We start from the raw sequence: 18,519 nt of genomic DNA, 5'->3' as shown, positions 1-18,519 counted from the left end.
TTTTTTTAAATTAATTTTATATAATAGTTCTGTAAAGTAACTATTATAGGACAAGTTTTGAATCCCTTTCATTCCGATATTGATCATCATATGCGAAAGCATAATTGATCAACAGACTTATAAGCACTTAATATTAAATTATTGTCATTAAATAATTAAAAATTATGTAGTGTAAATATGAATAATGAACATTATTTTATTAAATAATTAAAAACATTATATAATATCTTAATGGAAAGTGTAACTTATTTGAAAATATAAAACAACACTATGTAAATCTTAAATAATTTAATATGTATTTACTCAATAATTAATTTGCACATACTATAAAATTTTATTTATTTGATTAAATATTTGAATTCTTGCTCTTTTCATTTGTTCAATATTGGATTCGATTTTTTTATTTTTAACGATTTTATACTAGCTTTTCACCTTAATATAAATATAATACATAAATTATGACAACAAATTTTTTAATTTTAAACATATAATCTCTTTAATGTATTACAAGATAGTAATTTCTTTTCACTTTTAAACTTAATTCATAAATAGTATGTTTATTTTAAGTTACGTTAACAAAATTGAATCAAAAATCAATCGAATTAAATCATCCGAATCACGCATAGTTTTTGTAGATGTTGAAACAAACTCAAAATTTAGAAAATAGGTATAATTTAGTTACAAACAAAATTGAGACTTAATTCTCTTTTAATATTCTCACATCTTTAAAATACAATACATGTTCAAAAATATATAATAATAACAATATAATGTTTTCTATATGTAAAATAGAATATTTACATTTAATTGATTTATACATAAATTATTATTATAGTTACTATTTTTCTTATAACAAATTTAATGTTTTGCGATAAATAAATAAAACTAATCAAACAAACAAAACCGACACGACCTTGTTCGGCCAAAACCGATATTCTAACCGATCAATACCAACCGAACTTAAACCACTTAAGTTCTTAGTTCAAACTGAATAATATTTTTTGAGATATTTCTCTTTGTGCACAAGTAATATGAAAAATATTAAATTGAAACAAAAGTTTTTATTAAACCAATAAATGTATAAAAAAAAATTAAATTGTGAATTAAGTCTGATTCGAACTACAAATTACTTGAAATTCTTAAATCATTTTCTCCCTTGCCTTGTCTTTGTTTACTACGAACTAGGTTTGGTTCCGTTCCAGTTCTATTGTCTTCCTTACGGCTTGAGTATATTTACTTCGACTCCCACTTTTATTATTACTAGTAAAAAACCAAAGCAAATAAGGTATCGCAATACAACCTTAACATTTTAAAAATATAGTTTACAACTTTAAGTGTGAGAATAAAACTCTCCTACCATCCATCATGTAAAGGACCCCATAACTAGATATAAATTGAGCCTCCATAGTAGAATTTGCACTCAATGTTAAGCTTACACTTCTCCAATAAACTAGTTAGCATAAAAACATATCCTTTATTATTTTGAAGATTTAACTCAACCAACAAAGTCTAAAGTCTAAGTAGCCAATCACTTTTAAATTGTTGACTAGGCATGACATGAGCATATAATCTTTACTCTTCTAAGTATCTTAATTACCCTATTTTTTAAGCTAACTATGCTATTTTCCTAACACTTCAATACCAAATGCAAGGTCTTGTGCAAACTTGAGCTTAGATCATGCTTCAAATGGCTAAAGCATAATGAATATATTTTTTTTTTTTATCTATTCTTGTTCAAGATCATTCTTGAACATTATATATAGATGCTTAAAAGTTATCCCTTTCATATCAGAATATTTAAATGAATATATGTTCTTTAATTATAAAGGCATTTTCATTTGATTCATTCAAATATATTTATAGCAACTGTGGAAATTAATTTTCTTAATATAAATCATTTAAAGTATAAGATATGTTATAACGGAACGCGTGAGATAACGTAAGCAATAAAGAACGACACAGATTTTAACGTGGTTCACCAAGATAAAACTTGGCTACGTCCACCAGAAAGAGAAAATCTTATTAGGAGATCAGAACAAAGATTATAACCGTATAAACTAGGGTTATGACACGAGTTTATATAACACTCGGTCCTCCAAAACCCTAACAGTTACAGAATTGGGACTGGAAACGATGCTCTCAACGCAAAGACTTCAACTTTTTGAAGTACCCGACTACACCTTTAAATAGTCTTCAACTAGGTCAACACAATATTTTGGCAAATAATCTCCAAAATATTATCACAATATTTTCCTAGTTATATTACCATAATAAAAGATCATATTTCCTTTTGTGTTAATCTTATTTCCTTAAATCAAGATTACACACCAAAAAGATATACTTTCCTTTTGTTCAATGTTCTCTTTCCTTGCATCATCAATTCAAGACATCTCAACAAATCTCCGTCTTGACTTGAATTCACTCAAATGCCCCAAATGTATTAATCAATGCCTAAATATTCTATCTCCTCTCTCTGATCTAGAGTTTTCATATGACAACTTAACAGATGCATTCGTCAATGCTAGATGGCCCAAATGCACTCGCCGGTACCGGATGGTCCAAATGTATTCGCCGATGTCGAATGGCTCAGAAGCACTCGCTAGTGTTGGATGACCCAGATGCACTCGCCGGTGTCAGATGACCCTGATGCACACGCCGGTTCTGGATGGCTCAGATGCATTCACCGGTGTCAGATGGCCTAAAAGCACTCACCGATGTCGGATGGCCCAAAAGCATTCACCGGTGATGGATGGCCCAGATGCACTCACTGGTGTTTGATGACCCAGATGCACTCGACGGTGTCAGATGGCCTAGAAGAACTCGACAGTGCCGGATGACCCAGATGTACTCGTTAATGCCTGAGATGACCCAGATACATTAGTCAATGTCAGAGATGACCCAGATGCATTAGTCAATGCTAGAGATGGCCCAGATGCATTAGTCAATATCAAAGATGTCCTAGATGCATTAGTCAATGCCAGAGATAACCCAGATGCATTAGTCAATGTCAGAGATGGCCCAGATGCATTAGTCAATGCCAGAGATGGCCCAAATACATTAGTCAATGTCAGAGATGGCACAGATGCATTAGTCAATGCTATAGATGGTCCAGATGCATTAGTCAATGCCAGAGATGGCCCAGATGCATTAATCAATGCCAGAGATGACCCAGATGCATTAGTCAATGCTAGAGATGGCCCAAATGCATTAGTCAATTCCAGAGATAGCCTAGATGCATTAGTAAATGTCAGAGATGACTCAGATGCATTAGTCAATGCCCGAGATGACCTAGATGATCTACTGCATCTCTATTCTAGATTTAGAGTTGTCTCAAAAACAACTTAACAGCTCCTTTATTGACCCCAAGTATTCAAGTCGACTTAATAAATCTTCACCTTGACTTGAATACTCGCATTGTTGTAAATCATTGTGCAACTTTAAAACCAAATACAATATCTTCATAGGTGAATGGTTCTGACGTATTCACCTCCTCCAGAATGGCAATCTCAATGGTTGTTTACTCTTACTGATAACTTCAGCAACCCCATAAGCCCTATCGTTTTAGTAGAGCCCGCATCTTGAACTTCCAGAATGACAATCTCAATTGTTGTCCTACTTCTACCGATAACTTCAGTAAGCCCATAAGTCATATCGTTGTAGTAGAGCCCGCATCTTGATCTGCCATATTATCTTCTCTTCTAAATGACAATCCCAACGGTTATTTTTTACTCCTATTGATAACTTCATCGACCCCCATAAGCCTTGTTGTTTCAGTGAAGCCCGCATCTTCATCTGTCACATTATCTTATCCTCCAGATTGACAATCTTAACGGTTGTTCTGCTCCTACCAATAACTTCAGCAACACCATAAGCCTTGTTGTTTTAGTAGAGCGTGTATCTTGATCTGCCACATTATCTTCTCCTCCGGAATGACAATATCAATGGTTATTTATGCTCCTGTTGACAACTTCAGCGACCTGCATAAGCCCTGTTGTTTCAGCAAAGCTCGCGTCTTGATTTGCCACATTGTCTTCTCCTTCTGAACTTGTCGTCTTGATTCTTACATTACGTCATCTCAATTGAAAAACAAACAATCGAATAACCTGAAGCTCTGATACAAGTTTGTTATAACGGATGCGAGAACAATGATAATAATAATAAAAGACAGAATGAAAGTGACACCCGATTTAACGTGGTATCCAGCAAAAGTGCTGACTAATCCACGGGCAGAGCCACTGAAAAATATTCCACTATAATCGTTAACACGGATTACATATACTCAATAGTTTAAGAGAAAACTAACACCCAAGCCCTTGATTTATAGGGTCAGGTCAAGATATTTTTCTTGCTCACTTCCTATGTGGGACAAACACCCAAAAAGAATATTCTAGGCAAAGATTCCAACAATAGTTGAAGGGACTACTCAGTATAGAATTCGAAATGAAGGATTTAGGTGCTGTTAAGAAAATTCTAGGAATGGAGATCTACAGAGATAGAAGTCATAAGAATCTATTCTTGTCATAAAAGGGATATATTCAGAAAGTTCTATCGAGGTTTGCAATGGCTACTACTAAGCCCATTGATACTCCTAGTGCTTCAAATGCACATTTGTCTGTAGTATTTGCACCTAAATCATCTCAGGAGAAGGAATACATGTCACATGTTTCTTATGCTAGTGCAGTGGGAAGCTTGATGTATGCTATGGTCTGCACTAGACCGGATCTTGCACATGCTGTTAATGTTGTCAGTAGGTTCATGGGAGACCCTGGTAAAGAACACTAGCAAGCAGTGAAGAGGATTTTCTGCTATCTTAGGGGTACATCTGATATTGGTCTCAGTTATGGTAGTGATAGTCAGTGTCTAGTATCTGGTTACTCAGATTCTGACTATGCTGGAGATGTAGATAGTAGAAGATCGATGACCGGTTATGTATTCACGCTTGGTGGTTCTGTTGTGAGTTGGAAGGCTACTCTACAGCCGACAGTAACTTTGTCTACTACAAAGGCAGAATATATGGCTTTGACAGAAGCTGCTAAGGAGGGAATCTGATTGAAAGAATTGGTTAGTGACTTGGGTCTACACCACGATCAGGCTTCAGTGTACTGCGACAGTTTGAGTGCAATATGTTTAACCAAGGATCACGTTCACCATGAAAGAACAAAACACATTGATGTGAGGTACCATTTTATGAGAAGTGAGAAGATGATCAAGGTAAATAAAGTGGGGACTGCAGACAATCCAGCTGATATGTTTACCAAGTCGGTTCCGCAGAGCAAGTTTCAACATTGTTTGAACTTGCTCAATGTTAGAAGTTGTTGATTGCCCTTGAAGGGGCAAGGCCTGAGGCAGAGCAGGTCACATCTGGGCATTCAGTGTAATGTATCTGTTTTGTTTATTTGGGCATTCAGTATAATGCATTTGGCACATCTGGTATTTAAAGTACATCTGGTGCATCTGGCTATCTGGGAAAATATTCAAGTCAAGGTGGAGATTTGTTGGTTTATTTGCCTAGAATATTCTTTTTGGGTGTTTGTCCCACATAGGAAGTGAGCAAGAAAAATGTCTTGACCTGACCCTATAAATAAAGGGCTTGAGTGTTAGTTTTCTCTTGAATTATTGAGTATCTGTAATCCGTGTTAACGATTATAGTGGAATATTTTTCAGTGGCTCTGCCCGTGGATTAGTCAACACTTTTGTTAGATACCACGTTAAATCGGGTGTCGTTTTCATTCTGTCTTTTATTATTATTATTATTATTATCATTGTTCTCGCATCCGTTATAACAAGATAGGTTAAGTATAAAAATATTTATGATATCTCCTCTTCTAGTTTAACGGTAATAAGAGGTGAATACTAACCCCTAAGTTCTTAAGTTTGAACCCGTTAGACAGCAATTTCTGCGCCTAGTTAAATGTTTAAGTGTGTTTACGGGCTACATACTTAATTCATTGTCCCATTTTTAAAAATATTTATGATACAAGTTATAAAACTGTGAAATCTATTATATTTTATTAATTTATATATTTAAACAATTTATAGTTATAGGTTAGTGTATGTTCTTTTTGTAAGAAGAAACATGTGAATCATGCACTCATCGTTATTGTATCTCGGTAACAAGAACTATGTATACTATTGTATCGGTAACAAGAATTATGTATACTTAAGGACGTACGTTTGAAAAACTACTCGTATTCTATGGCCATATCATTCTTGAATTGATTAATTGTCAACCGAAAATAAAGTAAAGGAGTAATGAATAACGAGTTGAGAATAAGGATGATGATAATAGTATTCAAAATTGTATAGTAGAAACAAGTTCTATATACTATAACAAAGTTAATATATTTAACTTTTCATTCCATTGAAAGTCGTGAATGTTTTTTTTTTATAAAAGTACTTCATGATTGTGTATTATAATTATAATCAACTAAAAACTAAATTAATTATGATCAACCAAAGCTTCAGAGACAAATAGGTCACGCACAAATGAAAATTTACCAAGTACCTTAAGACCTTAAAATGAGATAAATTTTGGATTCATTTATGAATGTTATTTATAATAAATATGAGTGTTATGTGTGAAATCAGTTAAATTAGTTTTAGTTAATTGATTTTTGTTATTTGTATGTGATACAAAATAAAATAAAACAAATTGTGAGATAAGAATCAACTTAAATTAATTTACAAATCATTTCCAAGATATTTCTATTAAATACATAAAGTAAAAAACCTTTGAGCTATAGAAAGTTCAATTATTTAATTATCCTATGTGTTTTAGATTTGATTTTAGACATTTGGTCTAACCAAAATATGTAGATTTGTCCTCATCATAACGCATTGAGATCGGATTGTGATGTCGAATCAATGGGAAATGAAGCTCAAACAATGACCGACAAAATGAAGAACATTATGCTCACATTGTTTTCCAAAATCTGTATTTTGCAACGCCATTTGCTTAACTTTTGAGAAGTTGAAAAAAGGCTTGTGTAAGAACACAAGATTTTTTACATTGGAGAAATGTACTTTTACCAAATATTTACTAACTAAACAAATTAAATTGTTTAACTACAACCTAAACAAAATAATGAACATTCTAAACTAAACAATAAAACTATTAATCGAATTAAATTGGAGTAAAGATTGTAATTAAATTAGACCAAGAAATACCATTCTTCCCACAACTAAACTAAACAAAAAATAACCTTTTTCCTATTTCTAAGGTTTGAACTGAAAATACCAAACTACCTAGAAAACATCAATAGTCAAGCCTTTAAATCCAATATATGCTACATTCAATAAATTCAAACAAGCCTTTAATTATTGCAGGCAAATCTTTTGTTTTACTCCCCTAGTTGCTGATTTGAGGCATCCACCTCTGAAACAAACGACTATATAAGACGAGCAAAAGATTGAGATCTGAAAGCAAGGGAAGAAGGTGAGACTCTTGAAGGAAAAAGACTAGAAGTGAGCAGATTGATTGAGAGATGAAGAGAGTCTCTCTATCAGACTCAAAGAAGAACACCAGATTGAAGAGTGAAGAGGCTTTTCTGAAGTTTGAGCTGAAGAGGAGAACCAGTTATTGGAGAATCTGAAGAAGAAGACGGGATTTTTAAAACACACTTTAAAAAAATAGGCATAAAAGCAAAATTAATGATTCAAGATAAGATTGCAGGGTTTCAAGAATATTAGAAGAGCCTAAATATATATATTTTGTGAATAGTCACGGCGTGAAGACTCCCCGCCTTAAGGACTTGAGTTATTGCACTCTACCACTAAGATACTGAGATATGAGTCACTACTTTAAGAGCCTAAATATCATTAAGTCTTCAGAAATATCATGAGATTTTCTTTTAGTTACTAGTAACTCAGAGAAGGAGAAAACTAGTGTAAAGTTGGATCTCAACATCATAAAAAGCTCAATGAATAAAAGCAAATCCAACATTAAGAATGAACTGGAAAAGATAAAACATTTAGTTAGTTAATTAATTTGGATACGGAACTAGTGAGGTCCTTTGTAAGACTAACCAGCATTGGTAGAAGAAGTTTTTACATGATGATTTTCATAATTTGTTTGTCCAGGTATATACTCAGGTGAAATATAATCCATGCTTATATCTAAATTCTTTAACAAAACAAGAAGAGAAACCTACCTAAGGCTCTAATACTTCAGTTTGAAATGACCAACTGCTGACCATCAACTTCTCAGAGATTCTCTTGATCCTACGACAATGTAGTACCTCCACCATCAGACATTAGAGACGCAGCAGCCGCAGCAGCAGTAGGGACAACTCCAGTTGAAGCACCAGGTTTTGACAAGTATAACAGTCTGAGGAACAAAAACATCGAATCTATAAGAGCTTGTTTGATCTAGGGTTTTTCAAAATAATCCAATTTTCTTGGGAAAATATCTTGTTAGATGAAGAAGTGGATTATTTGGAGTTACTTTGATGACTAAAATATATTTTGTTAATATTTTAAAATGTTATAAAAAATATAAAGGATAATTTGGTATTTTTGTTGATAATTGAAAGATTTAATTCAATAAGTGATTGATGATGGGATAAGGGGTTTCATCAAACAAGGTATAAGTCTAATCTTGACAAGGCAGAAGCCTGTGTTTCTACAATGGTAAAATTCCATGAGGATAAGGGATTCATTAAGTGATCGATGATGGGATAAGGATTTAATCTTGTGGGCTTTATTTTTTTTTAAACCAGGGTTTATTATCTGGAGGAAGCTAGCACAACTATGACCACAACCACTTCCACAAAAGGATTTCTTAGAGCTTTATATAAGAGAAATAGAAGATAACTTACGGTGCAAGATATTCACAAAATGATGATACAGCTGCGGCAACCTCACTGTAATTTTCGGGTGATGCTGGGGCAGTCACTTCAACTAGCTGTATCCCGGGTGTGACAGGAACCGCTTCATCAGTTGCATGCAATTTCAGCATTTTATTAACTGAGGAAACAGTGATAGTTATCTGAGCTCCCCTTAGGATATGGAAGGAAAATCCAACCCTCAACAATTCATGGTCTAGCTTGTATCCCAGAGCATAAAACATTCTAAGCACAGTCTTGCTTGCTTTGCTTTCTACCACTGTTCTAACAAGAACTGAGATTTGGTCAGCTCCGGCACCTCTCATTGCACCCCCAATGTGTCGTATGGTCCTATAGATTTTCAAAACCCATGGCCACAACTAAATTTTTGTTTATAAATGCAATATCAATTTTAACAGAATTTTATTTACCATGTTGGTTCAGGCTGTTCCAGATCACACAATAGTCGTACCTCTGACGATACAGACCCTGAAAATTGGAGTCTGGACATCATTAATTTTAAGAAATATGGCTCCATCAAATAAAGATGGAAATTAGGATGCATCTGGAAACACAATTAAGTAGAGAATAATTTTGAAATTTTAACCCAAGGTTTCTACAGCAAACATAGGCCTTGATTAAGGGAACCTTCATCCCATCATCAATCAAATCACCAATTAAAATACTTACACATATTTTATAACATAATAAAATATTAAATACAAAGGATATTTTAGTCATTTAACCCAAATAATCCCCTTTTCATCAAAAAAATGATTTTCTTTTCAAAAAAATCCTACATCAGACAGCCAAATGAAAAAGAAAGTGTAGATTGAGGTGAGGGGATGAAAAGGACATTTATTTGATGATTTTCCAAAATACAAGATGCAATTCTGCAACTAGAAACAAATGCAATCAGGTATAGGTTTTGTTCCGTCTGAAGTCTTTTCAAGAAGGTTACCTTTTTATAGGGATTTGGAAAGATCTATTAAAACTCTGAACTAACTTAATGTTATTTACACTATCATCTTCTACAAATAACATCAAAGTGTAATTGTTCCATGCAAAAATAGCATACAAATTCTGGTCACATCAAGTCTATTCAGATTATAGTATAGCTCTTCCTACAATATGTCCAAGGTAAGAAGACCACTGCCAAGATATAAGACGGAAAGCAGTGTAAGGGCTTGTTTGATGTGAACCTAAAGGATTTGATTTTCAATCCCATCATTCAAATCATCAACTAAAATACTTTCATTCTCTAAAACTTTATTTACTAGAAATTTAAGGCAAGGGTAAAATGGTAAATGAACCTGAATAATATGATTTTTAAACCAAACATCAAACATATTTTTTCCAAAATAATCCAGAAATTTTCTAAATGATCCAAAGATCAAACAAGTTCTCTAGCACCCTTTGAGAAAAAAATGCAATTTTGCATAAAATAGTAGTATAACCAAGGCAAAGTTTACAGAAGTCAGAAGTAGTAAGAGTTTCAAGTCAAGAGGCAAGCAACAAGGATGAATTGAATGAATCAAGAACCCAACATTGGGGCAGGGAAAGGTGATGAATGATGATTAAAGCCTAGTCAATTCAATAAATTTCAATATGAAACACTAACCAAGGATTGTCCATTGTAGACCATTATCCAAGGTTAAACATTTCAAGGTATTACAGCCCTCCTGAATCATCTAAAATTGTAATCAATGAGAAATAAAACTGTTAACATTTCTTAATGGTAATACTAGATAGAAAGCAATGTGTTAGGGGGGCTTAATTGTAAATGTAAGAATTGCTTTCTATTAAGTATAAGTATCTTTGGCCTTTTGGTGGTTATTTTGGTTTTTGTTTGGGTTCTTTCTTTAGCTTTTTATGCTTCATAGGCAGTAACTTCTATCCTTCAAAGTTCTTTATTTTTCTTTTCCTCGAATAATTGCTTGTAATAATTAAAGTCGCAGTTCAAAACAATCATATTAATACAAGCTTTAACTTTTCAAAATACTTAACAGAATACAAAGTCACCAGACCATAGATGAGTATTATGAGCTTCCAATAAATGCAAGTCAACTTGCAGCCAAATAGAAGTTTTGCAGAGGTGCTCTTACAATCTATAATATCCATCAGTATCACACTAAAACAGAACATTACCGAGATTTGGACTACTTCTTAGACATAGTTCATGGATCCCTAAGCGTTCTTTATTAACTCCACATAGACCTTGCAGTAGAATCGCAAGGGCCTCAACATGCTGCAAGAAATCACATTTTGTCAAGAGTGAGAATGCTAAAATTGCAATAAAATGGAACAAAAACCTAATTAAGAAACTTAAATTGTGAACCTTAGGAAACTGTTAACCACCATCCCATCTGCTGACCATACAAAACTTCATCAATTAATTCTCTATCTTAACACAAACTAAGAACTATCTTACAGCAAATAATAGCCTATTATAATTCAATTTGAACAAAGAAATAATGCAGAAAATGGAGTTTCTTAATCCATTGGCCTAAAAAACTTATATGTTTCGTACTTTTCTTGATAGAATAATGTCACAATGTTTTCTTACGGGTTTTTTTCATATTCTAATAGGGAGCGAGACAAAAAAAAACAAAAAATAAACAGATATATGTCTATTAGAAGGTGCTCCGATACCATGCCATCCGATTGTGTCCACTACTTCAAAAAGTTGTCGCTTACCAAAGACAGCATTCTTTTTAAACATACTTGAGCTCGACTTGCCAATCTTACCTTAGAAGATCCCATATCTCTTGAGAGACATCAAGTGGCTTGTAGAAACTTATTTAATATCCCCATTCAATTATCAAACTGCTAAACCTAGCCATTCCGTCTGATTCTTACCATACCGGTCAAACTTAATAAGGTCCAAACATAGTTTTTCTGAAGCCATTTCTAGAAGCTATGCTTAAGTCAAGATAGAACAAACTATAGAATATTTAAGTTCTAACATGAATGTACAGAAGATAATATTATGTAAAAAAAACTTTATTTACTACGTGCCTGCGTCTCTATGATTCCTTGAACAACACACTCCATAGTATTTTCAGATCCAAAATGTCTCCAACTGTTTGGGAATCAAGACCTGGCCAAGTGAGAAGAAGACCAACGAAATCTGATCAGAGAAGTATAGCTATTAACTTCGATTCCCTTCTAAGAGGGTATAAGAATATCAAATCAACCCATGTTAAGACCCTAATACCAAAAGGCTATTATAAACAATCTTAGTGATAATTGATAAACTACCTATAATAATAACTCAATTGAAAGACGGGAGCGCTGGCGTGCCCCCATGAGAAGTTCGGTTTTTGTTTTCTTTTCTTACCCAATTAGCATACACATTATTTGCATTTAACCTAATTCCTAAATCCTATTTTGTTTTTAATCTAACATAAACTATGAGACTAACAGTTAACAAGTTAAGAAAAAGAAGAGATTCAGCAATCAATCCGAATATCCAATGCTTAGTTTATAATGACGCCCAGAAACTCACTCGTAAGTAGATGAAATGATACGTGAGTGTCAAAATGGTACCTAGAGCCGGAGGCTGGATGACGGCTAGACCGATGGACGGAGAATGAGCCGTGCTTCCGTCTCCCTGAGGTAATTGGTGAATGGTGAAGATCGTGAGAGTGAGACGTTTGCCGTTTGAAGAGTGAAGAACTATTGAAGAAGAAGAAGACTAGGTCAAAATTCTAATTCATGAGAGGAGAAGTGAAGGAGCAACAATGAGTTAAAACTATTCAAATAATATAATTAATTTTCTTTCATATTTTTTATACATAACATATCATTATTTGTCAATTTTAATAAGGTAGTAATTTTATGTTTTTGTTTTTAAATAAAAACTTATATATATTATAAAAACAAGTATTGTGTATATACATGATTACAAATTAGTATGCAAATTCTTCAAAAGTGTTTATTATTTATGTTTAGAATATATAATCATATTAAAAAAAAAATTTGGTCTAATTTAAAAACAATTATGACAACTGTAAAAATAATATTTGTATAGACAAAATAAGTGCTTTTCAAATATTTATATCAAATAATCATGTAAAAAATTAATTAATTGATAACTGTATTTGGGTTTTAATATTATTTATTTACTTTGTTTTTATTAGTTGAAAAATATAATTTTAGTTATTTTTAGGTGTTATAATTTTTATATGACATTAATGATTTATTTAACACATGTTTTGGTCTTTCTAAAATTATAAGGATTTTGTTAAGTTTTATATCAAATTTTTTAAATAAGTAATCTAAAAAGTAATATGAAGGAGATAGTTATTTTCGGAGAGGATATTACGGAAGAAATATAATTTGGTTGAAGTCCACTTTAAAAAAAAATCACTATTTATGACCTAATTTATATTTTTTTACGGTAAAAATATGACATAACCTTATAATTTGGAAAATTTGATGAAATTACACTCAAAAGATGTTAATTTTAAAAGTGATCGGCCCCAATGTTCTTTGTAAAAATAACCTTTTGCCCATGGTAAAAGACCAAACTACCCTTAATAAAATTTCCCCTCTTTTCCCTCATTCCCCCTTCCATTCTTCATTTCAGTTTCCCTATCTCCCTCCCCCGACCGTTGGGCTCCCCTCTATTTCCTCTTCTTTCTCTCTTCTTCTCCCCCGAGCCAACCGTGATCGACCAGCAACTCCCCCAACTCCCCAAGCAACGCAGGCAACAACTCCCAGCGACGCCGGAACGCCTCCCCCGACGACGTCTTCATCATTTCAGCCGACGTCTTCAATGATATTCAGGTGAGTTTTGTTTTTCTATCGTTTTCCTCTTGCATACATGATGAGTGAGTATGAAATGGTTTTAGGGTTTAGGTTTAGGGGAAGAATTATTATGTGTGAATGTTGAATGGTTTGAAATGGTGTGAATTTGTATATTACGTCTGCGCAATTGCATTTTGCGTCGGCGTAATTACATTTTGCGTCTGCGCAATTACATTTTGCGTCTGCGCAATTGCATTTTGCATCTTCACAATTGCATTTTGCGTCGACGCAAATTGTAATTGTGCCGACGCAAAATACATTTACGCAGTGTAAAATACACTTTTCACTTTGCATTGAAGTATATTGTGTTTTCATTAGTCTAACATATTGTTTCTTTGCAGATGGCACCAACCAAAACCAAAACCAAATCCAAATCCATTATTGAGAAATTTCCTGGCCGTGTTTCATGAAAATCTGTCAGCACCTGCTTGTCAAAGATAAATGAGAGGTTTAATAACCTTGATCTTATGTATAGGGCTTTACAAACCCAATTCCAGTATATATTCAAAGCCCCGGCTGTATTTTTCTCAGGAACAATACTCCATCAGATGTTGATTAGGAAAAGAAGCTAAAATTTGAAGGAGATAAGGTTCCTAGTAAATGTTGAGGAGGTCTGCCGGGGCATGAAGGAATATTCTTTAGTGACAGGCCTCAACATTGGTAGATTTCCTGTGGTGGAAAATAGGGACGTTGAAGAATGTCTACCCCTTGTCCGCAAATATTTTGGGGGTAAAATGATTGTTAGAGTGACAGAGGTTGAAGCAAATTTCCTTTAATGCTCTAATAAGGAGGATGCATGGAAGATGGGGCTCATATACCTGATTTACTAGTATCTTTTCGCATCTAATAATAGGAAGAGGGTAAGTTTGGAAATCTTCCGCATGGTGGAGGACATAGAGATGTCCTCTAATTTCCATGGGGAAATGTGTCCTTCAGAGCAACCCTGAAGGGTATTGACAAAGACATGAAACATCTCCGGGAGGTATATCTGACCAAGAGAGAAACCTGGAAGGGGAAAGCGGTTGTGATGTCGCTAATAGCACCAAGCGAGAAGAGCATATATGCCCATGGATATTGCTCTATAGAGCCTCCAAGAGCAACACCGTTTAGGAGATAGTCATTGCCCTCCTGAAGTGCAATGTTTTCACTGCTATGTAATGTAATAGAAGAGTCACAGTCCAGTTCCTCGGGCTTTTTGCCCTAAAGATTGATGAGTCTGATAAGGAGAAGAGGAAGTACTATGGGGAGGACTTTGAAGATATAGAAGGCTACATTTATGATGAATTCTTTGAACTAGATTGTAGGAAGAGAAAGAATGAAGATGAAAGTACTACCAAAGATGAAAGTACTCCCAAAGATGAAAGGACTCCCTAACCGGCAGCTAAGAGGAGAAGACTATTTAATCCACATCCCTCCAAAACTACACTAGCCAAGAGGAAGAGGACTGAGAGGTCATTTAATGATGAATTTAGCCAAGACACCTCTCGGTCTACTCGGCAAGTCCATTCGCGATGACTCCTCAAACTAACCAAGACAATTCTCCATCTAGTGCACCCAATCGAGTGACTGAAGCTCAGACTGATGCCAAACTTGATGAACTGACAAAGAATGTAAAGGAGCTGACAAAGAATATAAATGAGCTTAAAACTGAAATGAAGCTCATCAAAGAGGATCAACGTCTTATGTTCAACCAAATAATCACATTATTAGGGGAAATAAAGGAACAAAAGATTGTTGATTTAGTGGAGAAGGAGTGGCTTGATGAGTTGAAGAAAAAGGAAGATGATGATGAGTTGGAGTTGAAGATGCTTGATGAGTTGAAGAAAAAGGAAGACGATGATGAGTTGGAGTTGAAGAGGCTTGATGAGTTGAAGAAGAAGCAAGATGATGAGTTGGAGAAGAGTAGGCTTGATGAGTTGAAGAATAAGCAAGATGATGATGAGTTGAAAAAGAAGCAAGATGATGATGAGTTGGAGAAGAATAGGCTTGAGGAGTTAAAGAAGAAGCAAGATAATAAGCAAGATGTTGAGGAGTTGAAGAAGAAGCAAGATGATAATGAGTTGGAGAAGAATGAAGATGACGATGAGTTGGAGTTGACGTAGGAGGAGAGGAAGATGAATGAGAGGCTTGAGTTGAAGTGGGTGCATGAGGCATTGAAGATATAAGAGTTGGAGAAGAAGTGGGTTGAGTTGAAGAAGGACGACAAGAAAGATTTGGCCACGAAGAAGAAGGATGTTGGGTCAAATTATTTTGACTAACGTTATTTTAATGATGTATTAGTAAAATTTTGATTAAGAATGAAGCTAAGCCGTCTAATTGTTTTTGTGCAGGTGCATCTAAATATGTTAAGTTTGACTTGGTTTGAAACAGACTAATTAGATGTGTTGCTAGTTAGACGTGTAGTCTAACAGATACGTAGTTAGACGTGCAGTCTAACAGATACGTAGTTAGACGTGTAGTCTAACAGATACGTAGTTAAACGTGCAGTCTAACTCCATTAGAATTTGTAGTCTAATGGATCTCTCTATTAGACGTGGGCGTCTAACTTCCTTAGACTTGGCAGTCTAATATAGCACGTCTAATGTCTCGCTTCAGCAGCTGCTTGAAGTTAACATCCGTCTACCCATGATCAACTAGTTGTACGCTACTCCTGCTCCACTCACCAGTGCAGACCGGTACGCCAGCTATTTGTATCCAATGAATGAATGCCACGTATGCGAATATTCCTCCCACTACGTGTTCAGTAAAGAACAGTTCCAGAAGAATATTCGGCGCTCTACCAGTTCGGTACGACCACGATCTTTGTGCATAGAGTCTGATGTACTCTTGTACTATGAAGGCTTTCCAATGGGCGCTTGCCACGTGTCAATGCATAAGAATTAGACCGTTGGTGTATTTCAGTATATATGGAAGCCAACTGACAACGGTCAAGAGAGAGAACAGTTTCATTCATTCGATTAAAGAAAGTTTTCGAAATCAAATATCTCACTCTCTATCTAGTTGTGAATACATTGTTGTAAGCATGAAAATTTGACTTACCCTATTTGCAAAATAATATTATTATATTTAATAATATTAAAATAGTGTATTGGATTTTTATATTCAAAATAACTTAAAAGAAGGAATTAAAACCTAATTAAGGATTAATTATTGTGATAATTAAACCTTAATTAAGGAAACTTTCCAAAATTTCAAAAATAATTTGAGGATAAAATATTTGTATATATTTTACCCAAATTAGACCAAGGAAGGGGTTAAAAATATTTAATTATGATTTATTTATGATTTATGTTTAATTCACGATTTAAACTAAATAAATAAAATACCCCAAAATTTCCAAAAATTCCCAAAATAATAAAACATGATCATAATTGTTATTATGAACCTAGAAATATTTTTTGTGAAATTTTTGATGAAAAATGGATTTAAAAGGAATTAAATTCGATTTTTAATAACCTTTTAAATAAAATTAAAATTACATAATTCTGTGTGGCTGATTTTATGTTTAAACTTTGCAGCAGGATCCTAGACCATCAGATTAGCGCCCAGATCTCATCTGACAGCCCAGAGCGCGTCAGAAATCCAGCTGTAGTAGAACCACGCGCGCGCGCCCGCACCGGATAAACTAACGAGACAGACTGACCCCATTAGTCAAACAGGCTGACCGCTGACGAAACCAGACGGAACTCGGCGTTCCGTTACTCAAAACGACGTCGTTTTATTCATCTTCTTCGTTGGGATGAAGGGTCGCCGGATTCGCGATCATCGTCGGCGTCAAACCTTCCAGAAGTTTTAACTTCGGCTATAGGCGATCAAATCCGTTGATTTTTTCGTCCACGTGATCCCCTCGTCAGCGCCTACGTTTCCCCCTTATCTAGAAGCCTTATCTTCCCCGGGATAAGGCTACCAGCTGCCGGATAAGATTTTAGGGATAAGAATGTCGGCGATCAAAATCAAGTCGAATTGGCCTTCTATAACCGATCTTTCCACCCTATAAATATTCCCCTACCATCCTAATACCAATCCATCAAACAATAACCAAGAATTACACATCAATTCAATCCGATTGAAGACCTGCAAATTCCGGCGAAGAACAGTTTTTTTCAAAACTTTCTCCAACGAGCCAAGCTTCGATCTAGGCTTCTGGATCACTTCCAATACTACCCAGGAATGTTTTCCAGCTGTTGGAATTTTGTTATTCATGATCATATAAACCTACTGCAATTTACGGATTGTGATTTGGACATCCCAATCAAAAGTTATGGCCTTCTAAATTTTCGGACCAAAACAAGAACACCAGGCCCTGAAATTTTGCCTTCGGACCGAGAAAAACAGGCCAGGACCGAGCCTCGCGACCGAGGAAACCGCCCAGGACCGTGGCACCCGACCGAGAGAGTTGTCTTAGGGCCGACAAAACTAGCCTAGACCAAATTAACCTAGGACAAACCTTGGCACCTAACCTAGGATTGACCTTGACACCTAACCTAGGACCAACAATTAAGCCTAGCCTCATCTTAGCCTAGGCCAAACCCTAGCCCTAGCCTAGGATGAAACCCCCATTTAGCCTAAGACCATTATAGCCCTAGGCCTAAGTCCGAACCCTCACTCAAAATTGAACCTCTTCAACCTTACAAAGCCCAAATTGACAAGATCGGACTCGAACCTAGGATTTAATCCTTAGGCCCATTTGGTTCCAATTTTCAAAAATCCAAAACTATTCTGGAACCAAGCCCCCATTTTCTAAAAAAGGGTATTTTCAAGGTCATAAAGTAACTCTCAAGATTCTCTGGGATGTTTCCCAAAGCAATTTTCTTTTTCTAGGTCTTGTTTGGTTATACTCTCTAACATGTGTTTTTGATATTTTTAGGTTTTGTTAAATCTGAAC

General features: G+C 34.8%; 3 protein-coding genes across 3 annotated transcripts; 2 read left to right on the top strand and 1 right to left on the bottom strand.

Annotated features, from left to right (window-relative positions):
• The first annotated feature begins 4,560 nt into the window (after positions 1-4,560).
• LOC124924525 (secreted RxLR effector protein 161-like) lies at positions 4,561-5,049 on the top strand. Its single transcript, XM_047464550.1, has 2 exons — positions 4,561-4,751; positions 4,839-5,049. The coding sequence occupies exons 1-2, from the start codon at positions 4,561-4,563 to the stop codon at positions 5,047-5,049; spliced, it is 402 nt and encodes a 133-aa protein (XP_047320506.1).
• Positions 5,050-7,920: 2,871 nt separating this feature from the next.
• LOC124926135 (mediator of RNA polymerase II transcription subunit 18) lies at positions 7,921-12,533 on the bottom strand. Its single transcript, XM_047466310.1, has 6 exons — positions 12,372-12,533; positions 11,841-11,922; positions 10,971-11,070; positions 9,254-9,311; positions 8,817-9,173; positions 7,921-8,326 (listed from the first exon to the last, which is right to left on the bottom strand). Exons 2-6 carry the CDS (start codon positions 11,874-11,876, stop codon positions 8,221-8,223), a joined length of 657 nt encoding a protein of 218 aa, XP_047322266.1. The 5' UTR covers positions 11,877-11,922; positions 12,372-12,533; the 3' UTR covers positions 7,921-8,220.
• A 2,612-nt stretch (positions 12,534-15,145) lies between these two features.
• On the top strand, positions 15,146-15,736 carry LOC124924524 (histone chaperone RTT106-like). Its single transcript, XM_047464549.1, has one exon. The coding sequence runs from the start codon at positions 15,146-15,148 to the stop codon at positions 15,734-15,736; it is 591 nt and encodes a 196-aa protein (XP_047320505.1).
• The last annotated feature ends 2,783 nt before the right edge of the window (positions 15,737-18,519 follow it).

The sequence above is a fragment of the Impatiens glandulifera genome, chromosome 2 (genome assembly GCF_907164915.1).
Source record: "Impatiens glandulifera chromosome 2, dImpGla2.1, whole genome shotgun sequence".
In the NCBI taxonomy this organism is placed as follows: domain Eukaryota; kingdom Viridiplantae; phylum Streptophyta; class Magnoliopsida; order Ericales; family Balsaminaceae; genus Impatiens; species Impatiens glandulifera.
Note: the sequence above shows the minus strand (reverse complement) of the source record. Positions and strands in the feature narration are given on the sequence as shown.

What these genes read in the sequence shown, in the direction of transcription:
- LOC124924525 (XM_047464550.1), top strand. Translation starts at nt 4,561, where the DNA reads ATGGCTACTACTAAGCCCATTGATACTCCTAGTGCTTCAAATGCACAT. An exon ending in GCTGTTAATGTTGTCAGTAG is followed by an intron (nt 4,752 to 4,838) that starts GTTCATGGGAGA and finishes TATTGGTCTCAG; the next exon opens with TTATGGTAGTGATAGTCAGT.
- LOC124926135 (XM_047466310.1), bottom strand. Translation starts at nt 11,876, where the DNA reads ATGGAGTGTGTTGTTCAAGGAATCATAGAGACGCAG. An exon ending in AAGGAATCATAGAGACGCAG is followed by an intron (nt 11,071 to 11,840) that starts GCACGTAGTAAA and finishes GATTTCTTGCAG; the next exon opens with CATGTTGAGGCCCTTGCGAT. An exon ending in GAACAGCCTGAACCAACATG is followed by an intron (nt 9,174 to 9,253) that starts GTAAATAAAATT and finishes GAAAATCTATAG; the next exon opens with GACCATACGACACATTGGGG.
- LOC124924524 (XM_047464549.1), top strand. Translation starts at nt 15,146, where the DNA reads ATGACTCCTCAAACTAACCAAGACAATTCTCCATCTAGTGCACCCAAT.